The sequence below is a fragment of the Hippopotamus amphibius genome, chromosome 11 (assembly GCF_030028045.1).
Source record: "Hippopotamus amphibius kiboko isolate mHipAmp2 chromosome 11, mHipAmp2.hap2, whole genome shotgun sequence".
Lineage (NCBI taxonomy): Eukaryota > Metazoa > Chordata > Mammalia > Artiodactyla > Hippopotamidae > Hippopotamus > Hippopotamus amphibius.
Genome location: NC_080196.1, coordinates 73,656,446 through 73,676,468, shown reverse-complemented (window position 1 = coordinate 73,676,468; position 20,023 = coordinate 73,656,446). Strand labels below are relative to the sequence as shown.

The window sequence follows — 20,023 nt, the reverse complement described above, 5'->3', positions numbered from 1 at the left end:
TCGTGGGTGGTGATAGGGGGTTGCGTGCCACAGCCTGCACCTTGCTGACAGCAGAGTGAAGTGTTACTATAGGGCACGGACAGTTACGGGTCTAGCCATGGCCTTGGTTACTGAGTCATCTGGCTCCCCAGGTTCCCGAGTCACAGACCGTCCTGCTGCTCTCCTCACTGACTCACCTGTGCCCTGTGTGGAGCCCCAGGGCCTCCTGCAGCGACCGCCCATCATTCCAAGGAGCTGAGGGATGTGGTGGGCGCTGGTCTCAGAGAAGCCAGCAGCCCCTCTTCATTCCCCAGCCTGGCTGCCTGCGGGGAGAAGAGGCAGCAGGGCCATTGGAAACGGAGTCGCCTGGGAGCAGCAGAGGGAGGAAGGCTGAGTGTGGGGCGAGGAGCCCTGCGCTGGCGCCTGCAGGAGGGAGAAAGGAGTGCCCCCGGGCGTGCGTCAGCGAGGGCCGGCTGTGTCACATCTTTGGAACATTTAGGATTTATAGTATTGATGTGTGATGCTCAACACCTATTGTTGCCATATTTAGGGTTTGATCTACCTCCTTTTTATCCTGATGATGCCTTTTAGGTGCTCTCTCCAGGTGCTGGTGGCATCAGATCGGCAGACTTTGAAAGAGATCTTTCATGGAAGGAAAAACTAAATGTATTTAACCAGGAAAAGGTGGGACCGGCATTTGAGAGTCTGTTGGGTTCTAGACAGTGCTGGGCGAATGCAAAAGATGGAAGTGTGATCTGGATCCTCAGAATTTCCGAAGTGTTGGGAGGAGAGAGGTGATGACCAGAAGCATCTGGAGAACAGCGCTGAGCCGTGTGGTAGAGTTTGAGGGGGTCCCAGAAAGGGGGAAAGGCTGAGGCTGGGCTAATGGACTGGGTCCAGGCAGCGTGGACTGCAAGGCTCTCTGGGCCCGATGGGTGTACACAAGAGGATGAGGTGCAGCCCCTCTCCTGTCGAACTTACCTGTACCAGGGAGCCAGATCAGCAAGTCATTATGTTGATAATAGACCGAGTTCTAGTGCACACGTGCACAGAGAAGGCTGTGGCAGAAGGGGGTGTGAGCTGAGCCCTCACGGGTGGGTCCTTTTGGCTGCGCAGAAGGTGAAGTGCTCTGTTCAGCTCACAGCCATGTGAGGGGAAAAGGGGTGTTTTCCCAGAAATCTTTAAATCGCTCTCTTCTGTGCTGCTTGGTCTGTTTAACTGCAAAGGGAAAAGATGCTTTTGAATTAGGTTGCTCGTAATGTTAATAGTAGATTTTAGCCAGTAACTCTCTGTTTTCATTTTGTCTTTAGTGTCAGATCAACAGTGCCTTGACTTCCTTCCATACTGCTCTGGAGCTTGCAGTAGACCAGAGAGAAATCCAACATGTGTGTCTGTATGAAATTGGTAAGTATCGAGTGTCTGTCCCGTCTCTGGTCATGAAATCATATTCATGCAGCAGCTCATGTCCAGCTGAATGTCCAGCTGCTGGTCCTGCAGTGTTAATGCATTCCTGTGTGCTTTTTCATTGCCAGTGCTGTTCAGTTTGTGTCTTTGTGAAATGCCAGCTGCCTTTTGTAATAATAGAACTTCGTTACCGTAGCGCAAGTAGTGATACTTAACTCAATGAATTCTCATCACTTCTTTCTAATATTTTGTTCCTTATGACATTTTGATTCTAGGATGATAGGTAAAGTTAAATTAATTGAGTGAAAACTATTTGTGAATAGTTTATTGGACTGGGTGCTAGAATTCAGAACTGTTTTCCCTCCCACCAACGTTCACCTGAGAAGAAAAATACGGCTTAGGAGAGAATTAGGCACATGGATTCCAATCCCAGCTCTTCCACCAGCTGACTCGGAGACCTCACCCTCGTAGTAGCCTCTGGAGCTGCGGTGCCTGCCCTCGGAGCAGCGGTGTAATTTAGATGAAATCACCCGCATAAGCGTGAGGCAGGGTAGCTGGCCCACATGTTAGCTGCTTCCTCCTGGAGATGAATTTACAGACAGACTTGGAGGCATTTGTTTGCCACTTGCTTGCCTGCTGTAGACATAATTGTCTTCCTGAATCTTTTTTTAAAGAAGAGAGCAAACTAAACTGCCCAATAAAGTGTTACGTTTTAAATGCCTGTTACATTTAAACAGGAGTGGAGATGAGGTGTGAACCAGTGGGAAATGTATTTTTCTGTAATCTAAACTCTGCAGGAGCTCTGGTTAGTAGCCATAATGTGGAATGGAGTGTGAAAGACATTGACAGTGTGATGTTTTGAGTAAGACGAGGCATCTCTGATTTCACAACCGATGAAGCCGTGTAGAACTCGAATCGAAAGAACTAGCTTCAGTGGCCTTTTATTTTTCTTGTTTAGAATGCTGTTGTCTTTTTCCTTCCAGTTGTAGTGAGATACAGTTGACGTGTAACATTGTATTTAAGGTGTACAACATAAAGATTTGATACCTGTATATACTGCGAAACGATTGTGGGGGCCTTTTTTTGTGAGTGCACCATTTCCAGGTCTGTGGCAGGGTAGGATGTCAGAGCCGAAGGAAGCTTAGAAATCATCGAAACCCAGAATTAAGGACCTAAGAAGGTTAACTTGGGGGTGGGGAGTGGGGAGTGGGAATAGCAAAGTCAGAACTCAGCCTCTTTATTCAGGTTTGGTGCTACCTCCCACCTCTATCTTTGCATTTAATTCGAATCTTACCCTGATGTCTATTTTAGGATGGAAATAATTAGCGCCAATTTTTACTCTAAAATATGTCCGCTTCATATCACATCCCACAGAATTTGACACTGAATTTTCTGGAGCTGTGGCTCCCCCTCATCCCTGTCGTTCCCATGGTCAGTCTAGGGTGACACAGCTACCTCGTGGTGCAGCGGGTCACAGAATTTTCTATGGAGGCAAATCGTGGACAGGAGAAAGCAATGGCCTTTGATCCTCAGTTCTTCCCCCTTATTAGCTGTGTGACCTTGCGCAAGTCACAAAGCTTCTTCATGCCTTAGGCTTTCTCCGTGGTCAGGCGAGGACACCGTCAGCCACTTTTTCACGGCTGAACTAGGATAGCAAGAACTACATCAGGTGCCTGCCTGGCGCACAGAGGGATGGGTCTGTGGGTGGGAGATACTGTTGCTAACAACGGGGGACAAAACTCCTTGCATCCTTGTCGCTGCTGCCTCTCCAGGATGCCAGCCTAGCAGTGTTTTGCTCCGGGAGAGGTGGGGTCCTTTCTCCGCTGCTGCAGAGGGCGAGTGGCAAGTACTTAATTTCTGAGTGGCTTCCTCTCTACTTCTCAGAACAGTTTGCTAAGTACCTGTGATCATAAATGCACAGGTGAATGTCTGAGACGTTTTGAGGTGGTCACTGTGTATATAATCTACTGGCATCGCTCCTTTTTCTGTGCCTGTGCCTGCTCTTGGGAGAGAAGAACCTCTATGCTTGGGTTGATCTCCAGCCAGGAGAGGCAAATTGGACTGTTTTCCTAGAAATCTTTACTTTCTTCCCTTCTGTGCTGCTTCACTGGTTGTGAAATCAGAGATGCCTTGTCTCGCTCAAAGCATCATGTTGAAACTATTTAAGAGGAGAAAGATCATTTGAAATTTTCAGGTGGTTTACACAGAACACTGAGAGAAAGTCGGCAAAATAAGAGGTTTGTAACCTACAGATGGGCTATGAAGCGTATTGCGTTTGGGTCCCATACTAAAAGTATCTCTTTCACAGGTTGGTGCAGCATGATAGAGCTGAATTTCAAGGATGCGTTTGATTCCTTTCAGAGGCTAAAAAATGAGTCCAGGTGGTCCCAGTGCTATTACGCCTATTTAACTGCGGGTGAGTCGACGGTGGTCTGCATGGCCACAGCGTGCCCTTCCCTGTCTCAGGTTAGCGCATGTGCGTTGGCGGGTGGGAGAGTGATGGCAGAAGATGCGGATGTTGTGTTCTTCACAGTTCCCCACAGCACGTATTGTGTGGGGCTCGGACCCAGCTGGACCGCGGGCGGTTCGGCGCTGCACACCCTGCCCCTCCCCACGTCCCCTGGGGCTCGTCCCACGCGGGGTCCCGGAAATGCTTTTTGTGAGCTTCTTGTTTTCGTACGTTTTTTCCTAAACAGCCTCAACTTACCCTTATCCCTCGCTCTTATTTTCTCAAGTCTATTTCTGATTTATTAGGAATTTAAAGGCTTTTCAAGAATTTAGCGTGTCTTTTAAATTGCACTCATATCTTTGGAGTGTTAATGCCCTGGTTACAGAGTTGCACAGGTTTTGAGTAGTCTGTTCCAACCTTGTTTTACCTCTTAACCCTGTTATAATTACAGTGTGATTTTGCAGAACACAAGGTATTTCAACACCGCATGTAATTATAGCAGAAACACCTCTAATTTCTGATAGGCATGTAAGTGTGCATTGCCTTTATGCCCTTAAATGAAGAGGTAGAGACATGCTGCCACCTGGTGGACAAAACAGCTGTCTGTGCCCTGAGCTACATGAAGTGCTGTTGTGATGCTGAATGGTCCAGGTGGAAATTGAAGAGACCCAGGTAGTTGGACATTTTCTGCCTCTAACAATGAGCTCTCTTTACATACCCATATAAGTGATTCTTTTACTTAAAATTTAAGACTTATACAAACCTTGTTTTAAATATCTTCTCATTTCTCTGAATATTTGGATTTAACAAAAAATCTCGTCATTCCATCCCCTTAACTGCTCTCTTTATTTTATTTTTTTAAGCTCTTTATTGGAATATAATTGCTTTATACTGTTGTGCCAATTTCTGCTGTACAACAAAGTGAATCAGCTGTATTTATACATATATCCCCATATCCTCTCCCTCCCTATCTCAGCCCTCTAAGTCATCACCCATACATCGAGTTGATCTCCCTGTATTATGCAGAAGCTTTAAAATAAGTTAGAATTAGAGGATAGTGACCAGTGTGTATATCCCGGATGTTCTGAAATTACAGTCCATGAGCAATCAGGATGGAAGGCCCTTCCACCCACAAGCCTTCCTGCAAGCCCCGCAGGTATTATCTGTTTTCATATTGCTCTTGTAGCTGATGTTTGAATACAGTTGTTTTCAGTATGCTGCTTAGGATACGTCAAGTGTTGGTTTACAGAACGCACAGGCATCTCCGCTGAAAGCAGCAGCTAGTTACTGATGAGCCTTGGTGTGCCCAGCACATTGACGAACCAGAGCAGAGAGGCTGCTTCACCACCTAGCGGTGGTTAACATGCAATGAGGTCATGTAGTCAGTGTGGGCACCTATTTCTTTTTTAATCTTTGTCGCACATAGGACATGAGGAAATAACTGTATGGTGTGGCTATAGAAGAGCATTTATTGTCCATTTATTGGAAATCCCAGGATCACACCAGTTATAGGAAATGATAAAACCGGGAAGACTAATCTGCCCTGCTCCGTGGGGGGTGTCGTGCAGATGAGGTGTGAAGAGCTCCACCTAAAGAGTACTGGGCGGGGGAGGGTTGGTGGGAAGGCTCGCTCTGTCAAGCTGTCAGAGAAGGCTTCTTCCCTTCAGGAGCTGTCATTTGAGTTGGCCTGAAGGACAGGTAGGTGTTACAGGCAGCGTCGGAGAAGATGGGCATTCAGGGACCAGAAACACTGCCACCAGAGGCTGTTCCTTGTGCTGTTTTTTTTTTTTTTTTTTTTGTCTTTATTTATTTATTTGGTAAGAATGTTTAAGTTCTACTCTCTTGGCAAATTTCAGTTATACAATACAGTATTATCACATGTAGTCACCATATTATATGTTAGATCTTCAGACCTTATTCATCTTATAGCTGAGAGTTGTTTTTTTTTTAATTACGGTAAACTGTACATAACATAAAATCTATTTTAACCATTTAGAGAAAAAAATTTTTTTGGCTGCACTGCACAACTTACAGGATCTTAATTCCCTGACCAGAGATCGAACCCAGGCCCCCAGCAGTGAAAGCCCAGAATCTTAATCACTGGACCTTCAGGGGAGTCCCTATTTTAACCATTTTTAAGTGTGTGGTTCAGTGACATTAAGTTCCTTCACAGTCATTACCACTGTCCAACTTTATTATCCCAAACTGAAACTCTATGCTCATTAAACAGTAACTACACTCCCCCCCCAGCCACTAACAACCACTGCTCTACTTTCTATCTGTATGAATTTGACTATTCTAGGTACCTCATATAAGTGGACTCTGCTATTTCTTGATTGAATCTGGTTCATTTCTCTTAGCATAGTGTCCTCAACCTTCATCCATATTGTAGCGTGTGTCAGACTTTCATTCCTTTTTAAGGCTGAATAATATTCCATTGTATGCATAGACCATATTTTGTTTCTCTCTTCATTGTCAATGGCTGCTTGGGTTGTTTCCACCCTTTGGCCATTGTGAGGGATGCTGCTGTGAACATGGTTCTTTTTGAGACCCCGCCTTCAATTCTGCTGGGTATGTTACCCAGAAGTGGGATGGCTAGATTGTATCCTTGTATTATTGTTGCAACTTTTCTGTGAGTTTGAAATTATATAAAAATTAAGTTACCCAAAAAGATTAGAATATCTTTTATAGGGTCATGTAAGCCTAGTCTTAATGGACGAGCCAAGCGTCCTAAGTTCTGTGTCAGTCCCAGACTTGGAAGAAATCAGAGATGCTCATGCTTTCAGACGTCTGCATCTTTTAAAGTCCCTGTCTGTAGCTTACTGAGAGGAGGTGGCGTAGGTTCTGCCAGATCTGAGGTGTTGGTGTTGTAGAACTGCAAAGGCAGTTCACATCCTGCTGCTGCTGCTGTTTATGAGTCTTGTGTGCCCACACTTGCTCGTTTTTTTTTTTCTGAAATCATGTGACTATATAATAATATTAGTTATCTGAGGAGACCTCAAGCTAGGGGCATCAGAAATTCCTGTGTGACCTCAGGCAAGTCTTTTAACTTTCCTGGGCCTCTACATCCTCAGATCTATAATATGATGGAATTGTTTTACAAAACAATCACTGAGCTTCTTTCTGGTTTTGAAATGTTCTAACACAACAGATGAGATCATTTTGGATGGATTCAGACCCCCACATCTGGACCAGTGCTGCTGTTGTAATTGGGGGTTTTCCCTCCTTTCGAATATTCAGCCTAATCCCATTTACTCCCAGTAGAAATCTTCTGCCTTTCCCATCACCTTGATGTCCTCAGCTTTCTCTAAACCTTGCTGCTTGTGATTCTTTGATCCTTCCGTTGCTACCCATCATCTGACATGCCATAGCCCTGTGCTGTCTTGACCAAGCCCCCAAATGCGAGTATGGGACCACCCAGTTTTAGGACTACTCAAATAAAGAAGGAAGAACTAGCAAATCAATGGACATTCCAACTGGGGATTGAAAAACAATATGTGGCAAAGACGAAAACAACAAAAAATTAACAAATGAACTCAGTGCCACGGGAGTTGAAAAGAGGATGAGGGAGAGTAGTCAGTAAGGTTTCAGTGAGGAGATGGAACCGCAGCCAGGTGTGAAGTTTGGAGAAGGGAGAGAGCAGGTGAAGCAAAGGAAGTATGACCAAGACTTTGTCTGGAGCTCTGGGTGGGGTGAAGATAGCATGTGGACCCTCAAAGTCTTACCCTCCTCCAGGGCTCAGCTAGACTCCTAGTTCCTCAAAGCTGCCCTGATCACTTCAAAGAGAAACAGTCCCTTCCCTTGTTGAGCTTTTCCAGAAGTACTTTGGTGCCAGGACTCCAGAGGCTGTCATCACTGTATACATTGTAGCACTGGGACTGTGTCTTATCTCTCCTGCTGAAATTTAAGTTTCTCCCAGGTGTAAATGTGTGGGTTTCTTCTTCACATTCTTGCTGGCGGCTGTAGATCATGGGTGCCCAGTGAACACGTGTAGGACTAATTCATGACTTTCCAGGCTCAGGGGTATCCTTCCACCACCGTGAGGCTTTCACAGTCCTCCCGGCTCCTAAGTGTTCTTGCCTGGATTCCTTTTTCTTCCACTTTCTGAGTATGTGAGCGCTAACTGGACTGTTCTCCTTGATGGAATCTGAGGGTTTTGTTATGTGCAAGACTGTCTCCCCCAAAGAGGACTGGGACCGTAGTTTTCCCACCTGCCCCCACCCACCAAAGCTCAGGGAACCTAGCACCAGGGAAGCAGTTGTTGAATCAGGGGAGCCCCTATCAGCAGGATGGGGTAGTCCCATGTGTAACAGTCTTTAAAAATAGTTGATCCCATTTTTTCCTTTGGTAACATTTTCCAAGTATCATCACCCTAGGTGTCCCTTAGTGGCATTTTCCCCCTAATACTTCAAGATTATGACAACGGTTTCTTACAGTTTGTCAGGGAGCCACCGGTGATGTGGAAGGGGCACAGATTGTCTTTAAAGAAGTTCAGAAACTCTTCAAAAGGAAAAACAATCAGATTGAACAGTTCTCAGTGAAAAAGGTATGTTGGAACCTATCGATCTGGTGTGTCATTTATGTTGGATGTTTGCACTTGTCGCCACCTTGGACAGGTTTTAGGAAATCGTATGCAAAGCTGGCAACCTACTTGCTGTGCAAAATGCATTTCACGACTGTGGAGAGAATTTACTCCCATGTCAGTCTTCTGCTCTGAATGCAAAGTACTGTTTGGTTGCAGATAATTGAAGCAGTTGTTTCTTTGAACGAATAGAGACATTACAGAGCCTGAGGAGCTCGTGAGCCTCTGGAAAGGAAGAGCATGTGTCTGAAGAGCTAGGTAGTCTCAGAAGAATGCAAAGCAGCAGAAGCTGGGCAAGAGATACAGACTTGGTTCTCATATAGTGAAATCGTCACATTTTGCCCTAATAAAAAACAAGAGTGTGCATCAAATTCACCAGTAGAAAGGCCCAGGACTGTATGGACAAAGCTCCTAATTTATTTCTGTACTTTTAAGAATACAGTTTAGCTGAATGACTGTGGGTTATGTGACAACTTGTCACATCCTGAATTTTCCATGTTTTTAGTTGTAAGTTTTTTTTGAATGAACATTTAATGACGTAGTGTGAGTATGAACTAGATTGTAATGTGGAATGCCCCTGAGAGGACTAGAACTAATTAGGAAACTAAAAAGCCAATAAAACTGTAACTAAAAGGCATCTAGTATTACATCCTCCATATAAATCCACTGAGTTATCATTTGTCACCCAGCTTTTATAAATTCCTTTGACTTAACCTGAAATGAGTCTAGTTTCATCCTGAAATTTTCAAAATGTACCGTGGATCTTGATAGTAGATTGAATTGAATAAGAGAAAGGCATATCTACCAATATATTAAAAATCAGAAAGCAAAACGAAATTTTCATTTTTAGCTTTGCGGGAGGAGATGGTTCACATCAAATATGAACCATGAATTTTTTAATGTCTCTGAAATAGTTGTTTTATTTGAATTTGTTGTTTTGTTGTTTTTTTTAAATGTCACATAATCAGTCTAACTGCTTGCAGGCAGAGAGATTTCGGAAACAAACCCCAACCAAAGTGCTGTGTGTGCTGGCGTCCATCGAAGTGTTGTACTTATGGAAAGCCCTCCCCAACTGCTCTTTCCCCAACCTACAGAGGATGAGTCAAGGTAAAAAAACAACACTGTGCACAGCAGCTTGTTCCTTCAGTGTCTCACTAATCTTCTCTGATTCAGAGAGTACAGATCTCTCATTCTTGGACAAATGGTGTAGTGGTTAAGGAAATTCCATTGCTTAGGTGATGGGAGTAGGAGGCACTGGAAGGGACAGATGTACTTGCCTTGTCTGCGGTGTGTGGCAATGCACACTGGTCGTCAGGGTTATTGATCCTAGAGCCATGCGGGTGGCTGAAAGCATATTTTGGGGGGCTTTTTTGTTTGTTTTTCCCCAGTGAAACCTCTTTTTTCATATGGACATTCATTAAAAAGCACAGATGTTAAGGATACGTGCAGTTCGGTGAGTTTTGACAAATATGCACACTGTGACATCCACACGATGATTGACACGTAGCACATTTCCACCACCCCTGAGATTTCCCTCCTGGCCCTTCTTGGTCAGGCCCCACCCACAGCAACCCCTGTTCTGACTTTTCTCTCTAAAGATTGCTTTTTAACTTCGTGCAAGTGGAATCAGACAGTGTGTGCTTTTCCGTGTGGCTTCATTTGTCCAGCCTGGTGTCTGTGACGCTGGCCCACGTTGTGCATGTGTCAGTAGTTTGTTCCTCTCACTTGCTGAGTGGGATTCCCTCGTGTGGCTGTACCCGTCCCATGATGTGTTTATTCCTCCTCTTACTGGACATTTGGTTTGTTTCTGGGTTTTTAGTGATCATGGGTAAAGCTGCTACAAACATAAGGGTGCAACATAAGCGTACAGGCCTTTTGTGTGGATTACATGCTGATTTCTCTTGAGTAGACGCCAAGGAGTATAACTGGGAACCTACCTTTTTGACTCATATGTTTAAAAAATCGTAAGACTATAAGTTATGGTAATAAAACCTTCATAAAGTCATTTTTATTATAGTTGTAGGAAAAGTTCATGGAGAGAATAAATCTTTAAGAAAATAAAGCTTTACTGGTTATTAAAGAAATATTGTAACATTTCTTCTAAAGGTGTAACGGCAGACATTTGAATGACATCTTATAGTCTGGCAGATTATTTAGTTTGCTCTTCCCTGCAACCCGGGGAAGTAGCAAAGGCGGACGGCATTGTCGTGCCCATTTTATAATGAGGAAGGCAAGACACGGAACAGTCAGGTGACTGGCCCAGCTCCTGTAGGAGCGAGTGTCACTGCTGCTGGTCTGAGGATGGCAGGTTGACTAGCAAAGCTTTCATCTCTCTACACACAGCTTCATCTTCCTGGGAGCATGAAGATATTTAAGTCATAGAGCTGGAAAAATGATTACATGGTGAGGGCGTTGTGTTAAAACAAAACACACATACAGTTGTGCTTGTGTATCCATGGGGGACTGGTTCCAGGACCTCCTGCAGACAAATCTGTGGATGCTGAAGTCCCTTATATAAAATGGTGTGATATTTGCATGTAACCTACATGCGCTTTTCCATGTTTATGTTAAATCATCTCCAGATTACTTGTAATACCTGATATGATGTAAATGCTATGTATATAGTTGCAAATACAATGTAAATAGTATGTAAATAGTTGCTGGGTGTGCAGCAAATTCAAGTTTTGCTTTTTGGAACTTTCTGGAATTTTTTTTTTTCTGGAATATTTTTGATCCACAGTTGGTTGCAGCCGTGAATGCAGAACCTATGGGTATGAAATGCCACTGACTGTTCATCCAAAAAGATGACTTTATAGAAAGTAATTACCTTTGGAAATGTAGTCTTATTCACATATATGCTGCTCTTTTCCAAAAGTGATTTAGTATTAATATTTTGGACTTTCTCAAAAATAGTGACTGTACAAAATTTGTCAGATTTCTCTGTAGTCACACTTGTTTTTGATCAAATATAGTGTTTTCCATCGAATCACATACTTTCATTATCAGACTTCCCTGCAGATGCCTTTTGCTTATTTTTTTTTAAAAAAGGTTCCCTCTCAAAGGTCAAAAAGTTTGTTAGTGGTGATATTCCAGACCAAGGTAATGCAACTCCAGAAGAAGTTGTGCACAGAGACCCTATAATTAGAGTGGGTGTGTAACCCTCCTATGGGGATTACTTGAAAAGAAACAAAATTTTCTTGGATGTGCAAATTCTGCTCTGTTGTTTAAAAAGATTCATAAATCAAAACCCATCCCTGGTTGTTGATGCCAGTCTGGAATATCTACCAATGTCTAACTCAAAGGACCAGTAGGGAATTTTAGATATTCTTTTTAATGCACAAGTGCAGGATCATGTATTTAGAGATGGTTAACACACACATGCAAATATGAAATGGTAATTGGCAGGCACAAGAAAGATTATCACTTAATGTGACTGAATATTCTCTGAACTCCTTTCCAGCTGTCAAAATAAACGATAACAATGTGGTCTTGGAGAGGGAGGCAGACCCTGGCGTGAACTAATGTTTTTGCTAGCAGTCCAGTTAAGAGAGCTACTAATTAGATTATCTCAGTCTCCAGTGCTAAGCAGTAATGACCCAAATCAACTGAATCGTATAGAAAACAGGTGAAGATCTTTGTAGGGAAATAATTAAGTTCCAGAAAAAAACAGCAACAAAAAACTGGAAGTGGGTGATAGAGGTCTTATGTATTGATTACACTCTTCCCATCAGGCCCACACAGCTCTGTGCACTCAGCTTATCAGAGTCCCCGTCTGTGACGCCCTGCATTAGTAGAGCTAGTTGGATTCTTATATCCTTGTCATTTCATTCATTCCCTGCCTCACCCACCCGCCCCACTCCACTACATTCTTCCTCTGCGTTTTAAGGATGTTACTGTGTATTCTCAGCACAGCAGACCTAAGTCCTGTGGTGGTGTTTCACTTCTGAGACCTTCTGTGGCCTCATCTTATTCAAAGTAAAAGCCTGGATCCATTGAGTGGCCTACGGTCTGTACACACGCCCCCGCTTCATTGCCTCTCACTGCTCTTTCCCCTGCTCACCAGGTTCCAGCCACACTCCTCCTTACTGATCTTGAACACACCAGGCCTGTGCTGGCCTCGGTGCCTTTGCACTTGCCCTTCTTGGCCTTCAAAAGCTCTTCCTGCAAACATCCACATTGCTCTTTCACTCACATTCCTCAGGTCTTTACCCACCTGTGGCTTTTTCAGTGGGTCTTAACCTGTACCTTTCAGACACACACATGCATGCCACTATCCCCTTCCCTGGCTTTATTTGTTACCTTATTGTGTACGCTCTTTAATACACTTCTTTTACCTATCTGTGTTTTGTGTCCTCTGTCTCCTCCACAAAATGTTCGTTTCCTAAGGCCAGGAATTTTTTTCTGTTTGGTCATATAGTAGGTGCTCAATAAATATTGAATGAGTGAGTAGAGTTAATGAATGAATGTGGGGATGAATGAACTGCATTCCCCTTAATACTGCCACTGCCTTAAGATCTTTTGAGTACTTTTTCTGTGGAGGTGTTTTCGGCCTAGGTTTTTGAGGCACCTCCTGCTTCTATAGGTTTGGATTTTGCTCCTCATCTACCTCTTTGCCACTCTACCCAGCTTTTCCAGCTACTTCCAAAACTTCTTCTGGAACCTTGAACTATATATACCTACATATACACATACATACACATATGTACATACCTATATACATGTACATGCATGTGTGTGATATGACGTGTGTATATGTATGTACCTGTGCATTTTATGTAGTGTATGCTTTTATAAAATCTTATCAAATCTCAAGATCTTTATTGGTTCATTTTCCTCCTTTATTAGCTCCACTATGTTTCCAATTTCCACCCTTTTCATTTCCTTGGAGAACTTCCATGTTATCCTCCAACACGTGTGTCCATCCTCTGCAGTGGAGGGCCAGCTTCTTCAAGTGGAGGGATCAGGTCTGATCACCTGTCGGAGACGGGCAGTACCTTCTACAAACGTGTGAAGGTGCTCTTTGAGTGGTTTTTTTAATTAATATGATGTAATTAAAAGATATCAATAGACTTTATTTTTTAGAGCAGTTTTAGATTGAAGCAAAATTGAGCAGAAAGTACGGAGAGTTCCTGCATACCCGTACCCCCGCCCCCAACCCTCATGTGTGAACACACAGCCTCCCCAACCATTAACACCCCCCACCATTGTGGTGCGTTTGTTAACAACTGCTGAACCCACACCGGCACAGCATCATCACCCAGAGTCCACAGTTTACATTAGAGTGTGTGCTTTGTTTTGTATGTTCTGTGGGATTTGACAAATGTGTCATGCCATGTGTCCACTCTTGTAGATAGTATCATACAGAATAGTTTCACTGGCCTGAAAACCCCCTGTGCTCTACCTTCCAGACCTCTGGCAACTCAGCATAGTTTTGCCTTTTCCAGAATCTCATGCAGTTGGAATCGTACGAAGCCTTTTCAGATTGGCTTCTTTGACTTAGTAATAATATGATGCAATTTTGAGTCTTCTTGGCACCATGAAGTTTGATATCTTTGCCTTTCTTTGACTAAGGATACTCACTAATGGATGAGGAAAGGGAAGCTTCTCAGTTTGAACTGAAGAAGTTGCTAAACAATGCAATTCTTAACTCTTGATGATATTTAAGGAATTAAGTGAATGTATTTCCTTCCTGCTGTTTTCACTTCTCTTTAAGCTTGCCATGAAGTGGATGATTCATCTGTCGTTGGATTAAAGTATTTGCTTCTTGGTGCCATACACAAATGTCTAGGGAACTCAGAAGATGCTGTTCAGGTAAACTGTTCATGTGGTGTCATGGCTAAGGAAACTGAACTCTGAAAACCTACATATGCACTTGTGAATAAAAAAAAAAAAGGAAAAAGTGTTACACAAAGCCAATCTCCCACTGCAATTTGAGTTTCATCCACTTTATTTGATTAAGGTCATCTTCTCAGAAGCCAGAAGTTCATGATGGTTCATACTTGTTTTTAATGTGACTTCAGAGCCTTAGCATACTTCTTCACCTATGGGCTTCTTTTCTGGCACTAGCTGTTTATCAAAGATGACAGTCTCAATTGGAGATGAGGAAATGAGGAGGCAGACAGTTTTGAAGGAGCAGAATGAAGCCTCCTAGCTAGGTAAATACAAATATGATCAGGCATGTCAGCCTGTGTTCACTTTTCCTCCCTCTGTAACTGCAGATTATTGATGCATTACTGAGATGAGGTCTACAAAGTTATTGGCTTGGGATATTCTGTGTGCATATAATGTGAAAAAGAACTATTCATTATCTTCAAATGTAGTTGGAGGGATTTTTCAGAGTTTTTTGTTTGTTTGTTTGTTTTTTACATACATCCCAGTGTTATTTTGATTATTCTTTGAAAGAGTTCATGCACTGTAGTAGGAGACTTTGGCTTTTAAATCCTAGGGTGTTGAGGCACTTGTATTATAATTTTAAATTAATTTTCAGTGTGGGGTATAATAGTTATTACACAGCTATAAATAGCTTATTATTTATTATTTTATTTATTATTTTTGGCTGTGTTGGGTCTTTGTTGCTGTGCGTGGGCTACTCCTTGTGGTGCGCGGGCTTTTCATTGTGATGGCTTCTCCTGTTGCAGAGCACGGGCTCTAGGCGTGCGGGCTTCATTAGTTGCAGCAGGTGGGCTCAGTAGTTGTGGCTTGGGGGCCCTAGAGTATTCAGGCTTCAGTAGTTGCTGCATGTGGACTCAGTAGTTGCGGCATGCAGGCTCAGTAGTTGTGTCTCATGGGCTCTAGGGTGCAGGCTCTAGTTGTGGAGCATGGGCTTAGTTGTTTCGCAGCATGTGGGATCTTCCCTGACCAGGGATGGAACCTATGTCCCCTGCATTGGCAGGTGGATTCTTAACCACTGTGCCACCAGAGAAGTCCCTAAATAGATTATTTTAGATCATATGGTTAAATATCAGTAAGATACAGTCAAGATACCTGTCAGCAGATGGTTCTTGGCTTGTGTAGTTTCTGTCTTAAATATTAAAATGGAATGTTCAGCTTTGGAGATGCAGATAAAGATGTTCTCTGCAATAAAATCAGTAGAGGTTGGTGTGTCAACTAGGAAAATGAGTAGCACAAATTGGGCTGACTGATGAGTAACCTATACTGGAGGAAGTTCACCAGACAAGTATATAAAGGACTTATAAGATATGGATGACAATAAATGGGAAGGAACAAAGAAGCAGAAAAGGAGAAAATCTGATATAGAATACAGAAATAAGATGAGTCCCCTTTCCTGCCTCCTAAAGATGTGATGAGACTTAAGCAGGAAAATGAACCTAAGTAGAGAAATGAATTAATTCCAACAGCATTTGTATTATTTCAGTTCTTTCAGCGAGCTGTTAAAGATGAGTTGTGTCGTCAAAATAACTTATATGTTCAGCCATATGCTTGCTACGAACTTGGTTGTCTTCTGTTAGACAAACCAGAGGTAAGAGCTTATCTATTTTCTTAATGTTCATCAGCAAAACTGTGCAAGTGAACAGGCACAAAACATCCTTCATTTAAAATAAATTGATGGAACATAGTGTTTTTTTGTTTTGTTTTCCTTGATTTCACATAGGATGACTCCAAGAAGCTATTAATCCTGTCTTACTGTGTTTAAGGAGGTAATCTGTTCCCTGGAATTAGAATGATAGATGTAACTTTGGGGACAGAAGTTCATTTGAGACAAAATCATTGCTGTTTTTAGAGTGGTATGGCATGATGTAATGATGTATGGTGGTTATTCAGAATACAGAATTGCATTTTGAGTCTAGCTCTGCCATTTATTTTTAGTATATGATACTGGTTAAGTTACTTAACCACATACCTTCTTCCTAATCTATAAAACAGTATAAAAATACCTGTCTTGCCAATTTAATAAAGAGTATAGTGAATAAATGAGGATGGTGTGTAGGATTACTTAAAAATTTTTAGAATACCTTATAAATTTGATGGCATCATTAAGATTTATATTTAAGCACAGTGGGGCAGTTTTTTAAAAATAGAATTTTAACAGTGCTGGGTTTGCTTGGTGCTTTCTTTTAGAAGTTTAATTACATAGTATTGACTATAAAATTCTAATTTTTAGAAAAGTCAGCTTTCAAATATATGAACTTTTTAAAAGTTGAGCTAAATCAACAGCAATATTCTAGCCTAATCCTTAAATATGTAGCTTACCTTGTCAAAGATAGTTTTTAATTGGTAACTCTTTTCATTTGAAATTCTAATTTTACCAAAATAGAAAATGCAATTTTTATGAATTTTGGTAGAATTCCTAAAACCATATGCTGTAAGGAAAGTTTTACTCTTAATGCAGCCTTAAAATACATACATAAACTAAGCAAGACTGGTCTGTCTCTTGAAAAATGAAGTTGATGTTCTCAATCAATAATGCCTTCAAAAAAAGATATAACTTGCTGACTTCAAAAAACTTAAATGATCAGTTTTAGGTTTTTTAGAAAGATCTTAAACTGTTATACTCTTCTGAGTTGTCATCCTTTATAAAATAATAATGAAGATTATGAAAAATTATTTGTCAAGTAATGCCTTGATATAAACATGTAAACATCATTCTATTCAAGAAAAGTTGAGTCATTATGCTTGAATGAGCAGTTGATTCCCCTCTATGTCACTACAAAGTTTTTGAATTAATGTATCTTCCTATTATAACATTTTCTGCTTGAGTATATATAAACATAGATGTTAAGAGATAATGTGTTTTTCTTACATTCATAGGCTATAGGAAGAGGCAGAAGTCTTCTTCTTCAAGCAAAGGTAAAAATGCCCAATCTCTTTCTTTCCAGTGACCCTTCTTATCCTCTGTAGTGTACTCTGGAGTCTGAATTCAAGGAATTTTGTGAGATGATTGTCCTAGTTGATATTATTTCTGGAGGGGAAATTAATAACTGAATCAGTGAGCAGTAGATTTTAAAGTGAAATTACACAAGAAGCTCCTATGAAGTTGCTCATCCTGCTTTATAAAAACTCTTCTTAAGTGGGAAATTAACTCTTTGATTTCATAACTGTGTTCTTGACTTAAGAAGTTTTAACAGCAACTTTTGTTGAGCCCAACTTAAGACTACTGTCTCAGGAATAACATGAGGGAAATTTTCCAAAGACAGCATTAATAATGCCCAGCTGACGTTTTAAAAACAGATACAAAGTTTGAGGTTTGGGCTATAAGAAAAATCAAGTGAATGTGAATGAAGCCTTTATTAGGAGTGTAAGGAATTTTACTTTGGGAGATGCAAAGCTTGGTGTGATTAATACTGTAGTATTACAGACAATTTAGCTAATAATCTCTTTCACTGGTCTTGCAGGAGGATTTCTCTGGCTACGACTTTGAAAACAGATTGCATGTCCGCATCCATGCTGCTCTGGCCTCGATGAGGGAATTGGTTCCTCAGTGACAGACCTGAAGTTCCTGCTCTGTCCCTCCCCACACAGGTTCTGCACTTTAAAAGCAGAGGACACAGCCCTTATGAAGATCAGCTTTTCTTCTGAAAACTACCTGGGCCCGGGACACATTTTCTCATTTAGGCTGACGTATTAAAAGATCTCCTCTTTTAAACACATGGCTAAAAAGTAATATTAATGATAATAATAGAGATGGTAACTAACCACCTGGGGAGAGGGGTAAGTGCCCTTGTTCAGACATTTTAGTTTTGTGATTTATTATTTTTAAAATAAAATTAAATATTCAACCTGCAATCTTGTAGGAATGGCTACCTGAAGCACACATCTGACTGGGTGACACTAAGAGGTACCTGTAAAATTATTAACAGTATCACGACAGAGCACTTATATTGTGTTTTGAAAAAAATGAAAGTGCTTTCTAGTGTTTTACTTTATCCTCAAACTATTTCTGTGAATAACGTAGCACAGATACTCCAGTCTCCATTGTCCAGACAAGGAAACTCAGGCACAAAAAGGCTACTTATCACAATTAATTATTCCTATTATTATGGAGTAACGAAGAGAATGCGAGTCTCCTGACCGAGTATTCTTTTATTGTTAAAAAAAAAAGTTAATAACCCAGAATTCCATGTTTTATTAAAAAACAAATACTCTTCAGCTGAAGTTGTGTCATCAAAATATTTATCTCCAGGTTGTCTACAAAAATGTGTTTCAAAGGATAGACACTTTTTCTCCTTTGAAAGCCAATAAAGTGAAAGCAAACAGAAGATAGTATTAAAACCAAAAGTATGACTGTTTTGCTAATTTATTAGAAGACCTAGTCTATAGACTGGATAAATAATACCTGCAATTTAGGTGTTTCCCTTTCTTTATGATAAATTGTCCTATTACCAACTTTTGGAAATCTTTCAACCAATTACTTGAAAAGGTTATTTTTGAATGAACATAGATTTTTTTGCCTCAGAATATTTGCTGATGAAGGCTGCACTGGGCTATCTGTTTGCAGGAATTTAATCATTTTCCCCTTAGCTCAGGTTATGGGTATTGTAAACAGAGTTCAAGTTATTTTTTAATTCTTCATTGCTAATTTTTATTGCCATCTGATTTACCTCTTTGTTTAGTACTGCACACCTGTGGTTTCTAAGAATCTAAATACCTCAGTCACTTAAGAATTTCTGTCATAATTGTGTGACTAACCTGGCTCAAATCTTAAGGTCAGATATTTTTAAAATTTACATTGCATTAAAGAATATCATCTTGGGGTGTCATTTATTTATATATCCTTTTAGCTGAAGTATGATCTCATGCGACATCAGTACTTTAATATTTCTCTTCAAAACAAAACATGGGAGGAACAGCTAGAATGTTGGCAGCTTTAATCTACTTAATTTGGTTTTGAGGGAATAATAATTTCTTCGAAAGAAATGATTGTTCCTCACTGACTCTGGCTAAACTGTGGTCATGTTTTCTCACTTCCAAAATGCTTAACATTGACTTTCTTTCTAGTGTGACTGCTGCATGGATTTTAGATGCTAGCCAGAGAGAAAAGATTTCTATCCTACTTTCACGAACGGGAAGATCCAGAAGCCAGGTATCAGTAGAGGCCTTCTGAAGGGAGAAATTGGTGTCTACAAATTTTAGGTACCTGGTTTCATCAAAGCTGAAGGGAAGAACATTATGAGTCTCTAAAATGTGGCTCTTGCCATTTTGTTGTTTTTTTTGGCTATAGTGTATGTGACAAACTTCTCAGTTATGATTGTGAAACATTCAGAATCATGACATTCTTGCTCCAGAGTTCATACTTACTTGAATCTTCAGTTCAGTTTTGTTTGAACTATTTATTATTCAGTTTTGAGAGATTACATAAGGCCTCATAGTTTAGAATTTTTTAAAAACTTCCTGTATTAACTGCTATAACAATTTTTACTTCTCCAGAGAGATTTCAGGATTTCATTTAACTGAACACATACCATTACAACACCATCCAGTAATTCTTCCTTAATAGTCTGTTTATAGGATAGATGCATTTATAAACTGTCTCTCCTAGGTTTGATGTAGCATAGTCCCTGTGGTTTATCTGGGAACCTCGTGGTAGAGCACGGAGAAGAGGTAGACAGTGGTTCTGAAGACTCTAAAATAACGAAACCGTGCTGTGAGTA

The 20,023-nt window shown here is 41.2% G+C and overlaps 1 protein-coding gene across 4 annotated transcripts in view; it reads left to right on the top strand.

The window, feature by feature from the left end:
• TTC39C (tetratricopeptide repeat domain 39C) overlaps positions 1–18,153 on the top strand; it is a 99,922-nt gene extending 81,769 nt beyond the window's left edge. The window contains exons 7-15 of one of the 4 annotated variants that reach the window (XM_057698866.1): positions 571–663; positions 1,290–1,383; positions 3,692–3,799; positions 8,269–8,378; positions 9,398–9,521; positions 14,128–14,225; positions 15,790–15,894; positions 17,184–17,222; positions 17,768–18,153. In XM_057698866.1, the coding sequence (XP_057554849.1) occupies positions 571–663; positions 1,290–1,383; positions 3,692–3,799; positions 8,269–8,378; positions 9,398–9,521; positions 14,128–14,225; positions 15,790–15,894; positions 17,184–17,222; positions 17,768–17,857 (861 nt within the window). In that variant the 3' untranslated portion in view covers positions 17,858–18,153. The remainder of the gene's footprint in view (positions 1–570; positions 664–1,289; positions 1,384–3,691; positions 3,800–8,268; positions 8,379–9,397; positions 9,522–14,127; positions 14,226–15,789; positions 15,895–17,183; positions 17,223–17,767) is intronic. The other 3 variants (XM_057698868.1, XM_057698867.1, XM_057698869.1) reach the window with 3 other exon arrangements.
• The last annotated feature ends 1,870 nt before the right edge of the window (positions 18,154–20,023 follow it).